Source organism: Pinus tabuliformis, chromosome 5_2 (assembly GCF_031772625.1).
Source record: "Pinus tabuliformis cultivar Carrire ecotype Pingquan chromosome 5_2, CPIR1, whole genome shotgun sequence".
Lineage (NCBI taxonomy): Eukaryota > Viridiplantae > Streptophyta > Pinopsida > Pinales > Pinaceae > Pinus > Pinus tabuliformis.
The window spans coordinates 481,277,704-481,289,863 of record NC_142306.1 but is presented as its reverse complement, the minus strand read 5'-3'; the positions used below and the strand labels follow the sequence as shown (position 1 = coordinate 481,289,863).

Sequence of the window (12,160 nt, the reverse complement as noted above, 5' to 3'; positions counted from 1 at the left end):
TATACATAAACAACAAAAGAAATACTCATCAGCATGACATCCCAGATATCACCCTTACATCGAGGTGCCACACGCTTCCTTAACCCATCAAGAGATTGCTCCAGTTTCTCAATTAAGGATATTGGTGTTAAGGATGTCTTTGGCCTTTCTTCTTGCGAAGGTTTCAACTTAGGCTCATGTTTTGTGGGTAGTTCAGCATATTTCTCTACAGAATTTGTATTCCCCAACCTTAGGTAAGGCTGGAACTTAAAAAAAAATAGTCTTCAAAGATCTCGAAACTTTCCCAAGCTCCCATTACAGCGCCCACTGAAAAGGGAACATTCCCATACAGTTCCAAAGCTCCCGTGAGTGTGGGAACCATTGGAACGAGTTTCCCAACTCTTGGGAGTGGTTCCCCATTAACAGAGGAATTATGTCACCCATGACTTAAAACTCACAACAATCATTCATGCATTGAAAATGTGGAAACAATACTTGATCAGGCAAAAATTCGTGTTGATACTAGACCATACATCAGAAATATTTATTTGACCAGCCTAAATCGAATGCAAGATAGGCTAGATGAATGAATTTGACTTCGAAATCAAGTACACATGGTAAGGAGAATTGGGTGGATGATGCATTTAGTAGAAGTCTACAAGTAACTCACTTGGCAGCCAAAAGTTCTTGAGAATTTAGCACTAGGGAAAAGATCAAGAAAACATTACTTGATCAGGCAAAAGTTCGTGTTGATACTAGACCATACATCAGAAATATTTATTCGACCAGCCTCAATCGAATGCAAGATAGGCTAGAAGAATGAATTTGACTTCAAAATCAAGTACACATGATACGGAGAATAGGGTGGATGATGCATTTAGCAGAAGTCTGCCAGTAGCTCACTTGGCAGCCAAAAGTTCTTGAGAATTTAGCACTAGGGAAAAGATCAAGGGAGCATTGGTACAACAAGACAAGCACTTCCAGTATGTGAAGGATTGATTGTGTGCAAAAAGAGCCAAAAGGACCATTGAGTAAGTACTAAGAACTACACACTCACAGATAATGGGATGCTAAAGTTCAAAGACCGATGGTATATACCCTAGGTGGACGACTTGAAGAAGCTTATTCTGAACGAGTTTCATAAAAGACCTTATTCAAGTCATCCCGGGTATCAGAAAATTATTACCATTATCAAGAATATGTATTATTGGTCGGGTATGAAAAAGGAAGTCGCGAAGTACATTTCCAAGTGTCTAGAGTGTCAGCAAGTTAAGGGGGAATGCAAACATTTGGTTGGACTATTACAACCAATTCCAATCCTTGAGTAGAAGTGGGAAGTCATATCCATGGACTTCATCACAGAACTGCCAAAGTTGCCAAGACAGCATGGTGCCATCATGGTGGTGGTGGACTTCATACCTGTTAAGTCCACCCACAAAGCCAATGACATTACACAGATCTTTAGGCTACATGGCATACCAAAGAAGACAATCTCAGATCAGGGTGTCAAATTCATGTCAAACTTTTGAAAAGCATTATTTGCTGGATTTGGAACTCAGTTGGCATTCAGTACAACATACCACCCTCAAACTAATAGACAAATCGAGTGAGTGAACAGTGTGTTGGAGGACATGCTGAGAATATATGTTATACACCAGCTAAAAAGGTGGGAACAATTTCTTCCCTTAGTTGAATTTGCATATAACAATGACTATTAGGAATTGCTAAAGATGAACCCCTTCAACGCTCTGTATGTTAGGTGTTATACACCCATTAGATGGGATGATCCCAGTAAAAAAGAGTAACTCTCAGACCTAATATGTTAAAGAAGGAACATGAGGTTATTAGTATCAGCAAGAAGCTAAAGGTGATAGAAAAAAGAGCTACACAAATTTACAGAGAATTCATAGAGAATTTCAAGTCGAGGATCACGTGTATCTCTGAATTAAACCAACGATCTCACTGAAAGTGGGGTCTTGTGCTACGTTGGCACCTAGATTTTGTGGACCATTTTAGATTATGGAGAGAGTGGGGCCGGTGGCTTATGGACTAGCATTGCCTCCCACCATAAAGGTAAAAGATGCATTCCACATATCCATACTAAAAAAGTATTTGTGCGATTCTAATCATTGGATTGATTGGTCTATGATACAAGTGGAGACGGAGGGGAATTCTAGCATGAACCTTTCTGTACCCTAGACCAGAGGTAGACCTGTTGAAGAATGTCACTAGGTTCGGTCTTCATATTTGTATTTGAGTCTTAATGAAATGTATTTATCAAAAGAAAGAAAAAAATATTATGAATATGACTTATTAAAGCATGGGTTTCATGCTTGGGTCATCATGTTTTAGGTCAAAGTCCCCATTAAGGACTTCTAGGATTTATTTTGAGTCATTAGAGTCATTGTCCATTTAAAGAGCCCCTTCTTGGGCTTTTGAATCATGTAAAAAGATTTATTAGTTATTCAAATAAGTTATTTTTCACCTCCACACCAAGTCTGTCTCAAGAAGATCAATTTGGCCTCAAACAGGGTAATTCGACCTCACCAGAAGCCTATATATTGGAGCAGTTCGATTCATTTGAAGGACACTCACACACACAAGCTTGATATCCAAGAAGAAGAGCAGAAAAAGTGCAAAGTTGCAAAAGAAGGAGAAGATTTGTTGGAAGAAGAAAGATCAAAGTTTCTTAGTTTATCTCTCTCAGTCGTGTGGATTTACTAGGCTATTTTCTGGAAGAACGAAGATACTACTGGATCGAAGATTTTTCTAGAATACTATTGGGTCGAAGTTCAGTTGCTGCCAGGTCAAATTTGTTGCTACTAGGACGAAGTTACTGCTGCCAGTTGTTGCTGCTAGATCGAAGGTGTTGCTGAAATGGTTATCATCTACGGAAGGAAGAAAGGGTTGACTTGGCGTGGAAGAAGTTTGTGTCTAGGTCAAGAGTCTTGGATTATCTCATGAAATTATTAAGGAAGAGTTGTTGATTTGATTTTCCCCTAGATAGGGAGTTTTTCCCTAGTTGTCTGCCTACATCTGGTGTTTGTGATCTTTGTGCTATTGTTTTGGTAATTGCTTGATAAACTAAAAGATAAAAGAGGAACATAAGAATATCACAAGTAATTATCTATATAAAGAAAATGTTTCTGCCTTTTTGATTTTCTAACATGGTTTTAGAGCTAAGGTGAAGAAGGAGGAAAAAGGCAACTCAAAGATCTATTGAAAGGAGTTTTTTAAGAAGTTTGAATAAGAGTCATCAAAAGGATCATATAAGAAGTCAAGCCTACCATCTTCAAGGTCAATGTCTAACTCAATGAAGGGAGAAAACAAACTAGAAGGTGCATCTAACTACAGGGCATGGAAGAAGAGGATCGACCTCATCCTCGAGAAGAATAAAGTATTGGATTTAGTCAAAGGAAAAGTAAAGAAGCATACTAATGAGTCCAGTGATGCAGAAAAAGAAAAGTTCAGGGAAACAAAAATATTAGCCATGACACTAATGGTAGATGGAGTAAAGGATAACCTCATTCCATATGTATCCAACGTAGATTCTACTCAAGAGATGTATGAGGCATTATCCAAATTATTCACTATCAGGAATCTTGGTCAAATAGCAAGTCTTAAGAATGAACTGATGTCTATAAAGATGACAAAGGAAGACATTGTGGCATCCTTCTTTGTGAGAATAGCTAAATTAAGAGATGAACTCCAGGTAATTGATGAGATAGTACCAGAAAAGGAGCTTGTAATCACTGCACTTCTTGGTTTACCAACATCATGGAGTGCCTTCTCATCAGGTCTCAACAGTTGGAAGGAAACCCCTAGATTCGAACAACTATGGAATGCATGCAGTCAAGAGAAGTCAAAATTTCTCTAGTAAGCAATAAAGAGAATGAAGAGGAGAAAGTTTCAAATGCCTATTCCACTCATCACAAGATCAAAGGGTCATTAAAGTAGTCTAAAGGGCATAGAAGGAAGATAGACCTGTTGACCACTCTGTGTCAACGACCCCATAGCAGTACAATGTTCGAGTGTTTGTGCCTTTTAGATTTCATTATCAGCCGACAATTTTGTTAAAGATGTAAACCCATTCTGCATGGTCTTAGTAAGACCATCATGTATGTAACAACCTAGGTAAACATAATATTTTGGCAATGATTTCTACCTTAGGAGGTTTTTTGTCTCACTGATTTATCTGTGTTTCTAGACACAAATGATCAGCAGAGTTTTTCCCCCCAACCTCACCCCAAAGCTAGGGTGGATTTTGTTGACAAGATATTAAATGAGTCTTAGTGTTTTTTGAGTCTTTATAAAAGTAATTTGGGAATAATCCTAGCTAATTGGCTAGATTATTTTATTACAGATTACTTGGTCTATTGGATCATATTTTGTGTCTATATTGATCTATAACGAACAGGTATTCCCCCTTATGTATTAAATTGTAAATTCTTGATGTAAAAAATATTTAGTTCATGGTCTCTCATAGTTAGACACCATGGGTAAATATTAGAGGGTTGGAAAAAATATTAATCCCCTCACAAGTCAATTAATTAAATTTTCTGGCAAATTAAATTAAATCCTAAGCCAAATTTAATTAATTTTGACCTAGGTAAAATTAATTTATCCTAACGTGAAATTCGTGGGTTTTAAAGAAGTTAATTTTTGCAGGTCCCCGACCAAGGGAATATAGAGGAAATCAAGAAATTTTGGATCCTTGGGCCTGGGTGGTTAAGTCAAAGTCAATTTTTTGAGGAAATTCACTGAAAATAATTAATTTTGAGTTAATTAAAAATCAATTAAATGATAAATTCGATTTTTCCTCAAAATTTAAATAATTTCGACGTTGATGATTAAAGATTAGTTAAATCTTTATGAATGATCGAGATTAATTTGACAGGGATCAAACCAACTAGTCGTTGGAGATTTTACTTATAAATTAGAAGTTAATGCCAGTCTGTCTTTTCATTTGATCTCTGAATCGTGTACTATGCTCTCAAGCAAGCTTGTATAATTTTTTAATTAACACAAAATTCTTTCGGGTTTCAACGTGTTGTAGTGTTCCTCTTCACGATTTTATGGTAACATTGTTTCAATTTCTGTTAAATGTTATCTGAAAACTATCAATCAATATCTCTTTTAGAATAATTTGAATACAGGTATCTTATTCAGTTTGTTGGATCTAGGGTAACATTCTTAATTTTGATCAAAGTAGCAGGTATATCTATTTCTTCAGAATTTCATTGTTGTTTTATTTCTCTACTTGGTTTGATGGTTGATCTAGTGTTTGCAAGAGATCTTTCAGGTTTCCGTTGAGCGTTTGGGGATAGTTTTTAGTTGCACAGGCTAACTCTCAGCGTATATTTTCTAAAGAGCCTACTTCACATAAGCTCCGGGACTTATCTTAAGATTAAATTATTTTTCCTGCAAAGTGTTTCTGGATTAATACCTCTCCAAAAATTTCAAAACTTAATTTTTAAATATTTTGTGGAAAATTGATAGATCTAGCTATTAAGAGCCTTAGATTATCAAATCTGGGAGCAGAGTTGGACTCATACTCCACAGATCTGATAGATCTACCATCTTTTTGCATAGATCTATAAAAAAAAATTTAGTTCTCTGACTTGGATTTCTAGGGTTTTATTTATTTTTGTATATCTAGGTTTTGGGTGTTTTGTTTTCATTTTTGCAGGTGCAGATCTGAAGGAAATTTTTTTATTTGAAACCAGATCTAGGCACTGGAGGGTAAGATCTGGGCTCAATACCATTTGCAGGGACATTATTCAAAAGATTATACAGTCTGAAGGGTTTCAAATTTTTTGAGGATTTCATAAGTTTTGTGAAAGGAAATCTCAAGCAAGAATATACCATTTAAAAAATATAAATTTCTGGGTTTATCTTGAGGCTTTTTGGCTACCATTTTCTTCTACACTTTTTCCCTTTTCTAGAAAAATTCAAATTTTTTTAACCCTCCTCTTTGTTGTCTGTGTTTTCCCTTTTCTAATCCTTATTCTGTTGCTGCTGCCAAATCGCAACCCTTCTATTTGTTGCGTTTTCCTCTATTCCACATCGAATTTCCTTCTTCCCTCGTCACCTCCCGCAGTCATATCGTTCTTCATTTCATGCTCTCCCTCTCCTCTGCCCCACGGCTCCTATCCCTTCGTTGTCCCTCCTCCGCGCAACTCCTATCCCCCCTCTAATCCACAACTCCTTCCTTCTGCTGCCATCCCTCTTCCAGCATCTCGAAACTGCAAAAAAATCTTCACGGTTTCATTCCCTAAACTTGCGCTCTATCCTCCTGTTAGTGTCAGTCTTTCCAGCCTTCCTCCAGTGATCAAATATGCTCTTACAAAGTGGTCTCAGAGTGTCAAGGTCAAATTTTGTCATTTCAGTGAGTCTTCAAGCAAAATTTGGTCACTAGGCATTAGGTCTAAGGTTTGCTTTCACTCCTTTCAAAATTGCCCAAATGTCAATCTATTTCACTATTCAGCTGAGTCTATCATCATTCATAGGGTTGTCATTATCATGTCAGTGTCTAATGAGTCATTTTACACCTTGTTCATGCTTCAGTTGCGCCTAGGCAAGGTCAGTTCCCTCTCCTAGGGTTTTGAAAGCTAATTTCTCTAGGATGGTCAAATCACTAGCAAAACTTGTATCCAGATGTTCATACCAGTGTTGATAATATCGCCGAAATATCGGCGATATTCGCAAATATCGCGATATTTTCGGCGAGCCGAAATATCGCCCCGAAAAAATCGCGATATTTGCTAGTTTCGAATTTATCGCGATATTCACGAGATTTCGGCGATATTTTCCCAAATAGCGCGAGACGACCATAAATATCGCCGGCAGCCTTTATAAAATGGGTTTAGGGTTTTCGTTTCACGTCAATGAGCCATTTCGGTTTCGTGAGAGCTGGAGACGCTACGAACGGTGGCTGCGGAGGGTTTGAACTTTGAACTTTGGCTGCGGAGGGTTTACAACTTTACAGGTATGCCCCAGCGTTATACTTATAATCAACAATGATCCATGTAACATTCTGAGGTTTCAAACCATTTCGTTAAACCTTAGAACAGATTTGGGATTGTTTGACGTCTGCCTTATGCTCTATACAATGGTTCAAGAGCCACCATCTAACACTATTTTGGCTCAGCCGCTCAGATTCCTAACTTATTCCAAGACTGTCTACGACATATAGACTTAGCCTTTAGATGATGATTGAACAATATACAACTTTCACCTAACTCCTGTATTATTTATCTAAGGAATGCCTTTAAGGCTTTGTCTAATAAGACAATTTCTGAGGTTGTTAGCTCAGTATTGTATGGCAGATCGAAGATTTTCAGTTAGACATACTGTGACTGGGTGTTTCGAATCTAATGAATAATCCATTTATGTTGTATCTTTGGCTTCTTTTCAACATGCTGAGGGTTCTTCAATAGAAAACATTAGAGTGTGGCTGACATCAGGAAAGAGCGGATTCGTTGCAAGAGTTCAGCCTTAACACTATCAGGAACTGAGGCTGCACATATATATCAACCACGACGACTTACCTTAATAACCATTCATTTTACAAATAGAGAAAAAAAATCAAGAAAACAAAACTTATTTAAAATTTAGAAAGCTAAAACAAATGCATCCTTAAATATGTCTCTGCTGCCAAAGTTAGCATACCTGTAAACCTGTATAAAGATATGGCTGAACCTGCAAAATTGCAGCGTTGCATGGCTGTATAGAATCTAGATATTAGAATCTATAGATCTGTATAGGAGGGTTTACAGGTACAGCATTTAATTATTTAATATTTATTACTCTGCTGCAGGGTGCATGATGTTTAATATTTATCCTTGCTTGTGATTGTTATTGCTCTTACACTTTTAATTTTTAAAAGCTAGGCTATTAAAAATTTAATTTTCTTTCAAGACCTTTGGATTTTTCTTGTAGAACTTTGTTAAAGTTTATTCCATTTGTCTTTGAAGAATGAGGATTTGATATTGAGACCTGCACCCATGGAATTTCGTAAATTCGTATTACTTATTAAGTTATTAAGTTACTAATTCCAAATTTTTTTTGGTGCTGTAGGTTTCCTTTTGAGTTAGCAACTTAGCCCACTACAAAATACAAATATGCCAAAAAACTTGGACCCATTTTGGGAGTATGGGATCCCTGATGGTGGGACAAATCGTGCATATCTTTCATGCAAATTGTGTGGGGACAAGATGACAGGTGGGGTTACACGACTGAAATACCATCTTGCTAGACTCCCTGGACATGATGTTGGCATTTGTCAAGTTTCTAGTCCGGAGCTTATACGAAAAGCTCTTGAGGCAATTGAAGAAAAGGACAGAAAGAAGGAAGAGGCGGAAAGAAACAAAGCTGAATGTGCAGGTAGATCTTTTGGGATATCTTCTCCTGATTTTGATGTTCAGGGTAGTGGCCCTACTGGCCCTAGTGGGAGGGGCTCCACAACTGGCACACCATCACATGCTAGCGCTACTGCTAGTGTGAATGCGAGGTCATCATTTTTTGTTCCACGAACAGGAGCTGGAGCACAACCTGGCATAAAATCGCTTTATAAAAAAAAGGAGAAGGAAGAAGCAGATAGAGTCATGGGGAGGTATATTTTTTGGAGCGACTTACCTCTCAGCATCACAAAAACCAATCCATTTTGGCAACCAATGTGTGATGCTATTGCTGTTGTGGGCCCAGGGTACAAAAGTGCCACATATGAGGAGTTGCGGGGGCCAATTCTTCAAGCAGAAAAACAGGACATCAACTCTAGATTGGCGGAGTTGAAACAGACATGGGAAGTCACTGGATGCACAGTGATGTCTGATGGTTGGACAGATAGGAAGGGTAGGACCCTTCTAAATTTCTTGGTACATTGTCCTAAAGGTACCATGTTTATTAAATCGTTGGATGCATCAGAACATATCAAAGATGCAGCAACGATATGTGAGTTGTTAGATGGGTTCATTCAGGAGATTGGTGTGCAGAATGTGGTGCAAGTCGTAACAGACAATGCAGCTAATTATGTGTCTGCCGGCAGAATGCTTATGGAGAGGCATCCCACATTGTTCTGGACTCCATGTGCAGCGCATTGTCTTGATTTGTTGCTTGAGGATATGAGGAAACTCTCCTTCATCAAGGAGGCAGTTGATATGGCTAGGAGCATCCCCAAGTTTATTTATAACCATGCTTTTGTTCTTAGCCTTATGAGGAGGTTCACTAGAAACAAGGAGTTGCAGCGTCCTGCCATCACACGTTTTGCCACAACCTTTATTACTCTTCAGTCTTTGCTTCGATGTCAGTTCGAGTTGAAGCAAATGTTTGTGTCTGATGATTGGCGTGCTTGTAGATACAGTAGGAGACCCGATGGGAGAGCCATTGAAAAAATGGTGTACTCTGAGACATTTTGGCGTGGAGTACAAGAAGCATGTGCAGTTAGCGAACCTATAGTAAAGGTTCTTAGATTGGTGGATGGAGAGAAGCCTGCAATGCCTTATTTGTATGAGGGCATGGATAGGGCCAAGGAGGCCATTCGTTCCTATTATGCAGACAAGGGTTCTGCTGGCCTTGATAGGCAGATGATGTTATGGGATGTGATCGATAGTCGGTGGACAGGGATGCTTCATCGACCCATTCATGCAGCAGCACTCTTCCTCAACCCTGCATTTGCATACAAATGCAAATTTCGTTTTGATGGCGAGGTGATGGAAGGGCTCCATTCCTGTATTCAGAGGATGGTACTTGATTCTGAGCTTCGTCGCAAAATCAGCCGCGAGATACATAGTTATCAGGATTGTGTTGGCCTATTTGGCTTTGATGATGCCATTAAGGAAAGGGCCCTCTTCATGCCACGTAAGTGACAAGTCATCACTCATTAGAAATTAGAAATTTGAATTTAATTATGTTTTAACTTTTAACTTTTAACTTTTAAGTTTTTGAATTTTTTATTTCATTATTTTGTTGTAGATCTTTGGTGGCGAAGCTATGGTGCAAGGGTACCAAATTTGCAAAATTTGGCTATACGAATCTTGAGTCAAACATGTAGCTCTTCAGGGTGTGAGCGCAATTGGAGTGTATTTGAGAAAATACACGCCAAAAAGCGCAACAGGTATAACTTTGAACTCAAGCCTTCAGTTGAGCAATTACACTTATTGTAATTTTTAATTTTTAATTTATGACCTTCAAGTGTCAAGAGTCAAGAGTCAAGACTCATTACTTTTTTTGACACTCTTACAGGTTGGAGTTCGCACGCCTCAATGATTTGGTGTATGTGCATTACAACATCCGACTTCGAGTGAGGCAAATAGAATCACCAGTGGATCCAGATGCCATTTCCTTAGACAATATTGATGTATTGTCTCCGTGGAGGGTGGAGTCTCAGGAGCCCATATTGGAGGAGTCACCTTCATGGTTAGAGCCAGTGGCAGATGATCCATTAGAGCAGGGGCAGCAAGAGGAGGACTCGGAGTCAGAGGAGCAGCAGCACTTAGAGGAGGAGCAGGAGGAGCAGGAGGAGGAGGGCACTGCGGGAGCATCAGCATCAACACCATCTGCTATAGATATAGGAGAGCATAGCTCCATGCCTATCACTCATTATTTGACATTAGGTGCAGAGGCAGTGTCAGGGCCTTCTACTACTAGGGGCAGGCCTGGCAAACAGGCCATCATGTTTTCCCGTAAAAGGGGGAGAGGGCAGTAGATAGATAGCTGCTAGTTTTATTTGTTATGCTACATGTAACTCATGATGATGAGATACTTTTATTATTATATGTGATGTTATTTTGTATTGGTTCTCCACATTTGAGTCCTTGAATGGACAATTATCAGGGATTAGCACGATTTGGTATCGCCTTTGATATATCATTTCTATTTGACATCATATATATCAGTGTTTTCTTCATATTTATGTGCCAATGTGTTTATTTCATGTTGTTATTGCTTTATATGTTTAAAAATCTGAAAAAAATGAATATATTATGCATTTTTTATGCTTGCTTTTGTTGTTTAAATTCTGAACATGAAGATGTTGCTTTAAAAATTAAAATAGTTTCTTGAGTGTTTGCTGGGCACTGTATAGTTATACTCATTTAATGCCAATTTTTTGTTTTTTTTGTGCCCTAGGTTTGAATTAGTTCACTACAAATGTCAAATATGCCAAAAGCCTTGGACCCATTTTGGGAGTATGGGGAGGCTGTTGGTGGGGCAAATCAGGCATATATATCATGCAACTTGTGTGGGACCAAGATGTCAGGAGGGATTACACGATTGAAATACCATCTGGCTAAACTCTCTGCATATGATGCAGATGTGATGCCTTGTATGGTTTCTAGTGCAGAGGTTATACAAAAAGCTCGTGAAGCAATTGCTGAACAAGACAGAAAGAAAGCTGCTAGGGAGAGGCCAATGGTCTCAGATAGATAGCTGCTAGTTTTATTTGTTTTGCAACTTTTGCTACATATAAGTTTATAACTCATGATGATGAAATACTTTTAAAGTTTTATATATGTGATGTTGTTTTGTTTGAGTCCTTGATTGGACAATTATCACTATCAAGGATCAGCAGGATATGTGATGTTATTTTGTTTGAGTCCTTGATTGGACAATTATCAGGGATCAGCAGGATTTGGTATCACCTTTGAAGTTTGATGTATCATTTCTATTTGACATCATATATATCAATGCCTTCTTCATATTTATGTGCCAATGTGTTTAGTTCATGTTGTTATTGCTTTATATGTTTAGAAATCTGAAAAAAATGAATATATTATGCATTTTTTATTTATAACTCATGATGATGAAATACTTTTAAAGTTTTATATATGTGATGTTGTTTTGTTTGAGTCCTTGATTGGACAATTATCACTATCAGGGATCAGCAGGATATGTGATGTTATTTTGTTTGAGTCCTTGATTGGACAATTATCAGGGATCAGCAGGATTTGGTATCGCCTTTGAAGTTTGATGTATCATTTCTATTTGACATCATATATATCAATGCCTTCTTCATATTTATGTGCCAATGTGTTTCGTTCATGTTGTTATTGCTTTATATGTTTAGAAATCTGAAAAAAATGAATATATTATGCATTTTTTATGCTTGCCGATATTTGCCGATATTTTGCCGATATTTTCGCCGATATTTCCGATAAGATATTTTTCGGACCCTCGCCGATAT

At 37.9% G+C, this 12,160-nt stretch overlaps 1 protein-coding gene across 1 annotated transcript; it reads left to right on the top strand.

Annotated features, from left to right (window-relative positions):
* Window positions 1–9,371: 9,371 nt before the first annotated feature.
* On the top strand, window positions 9,372–11,509 carry LOC149159757 (uncharacterized). Its single transcript, XM_089434416.1, has 2 exons — window positions 9,372–9,837; window positions 9,952–11,509. The coding sequence occupies exons 1-2, from the start codon at window positions 9,372–9,374 to the stop codon at window positions 10,140–10,142; spliced, it is 657 nt and encodes a 218-aa protein (XP_089290542.1). The 3' UTR covers window positions 10,143–11,509.
* The last annotated feature ends 651 nt before the right edge of the window (window positions 11,510–12,160 follow it).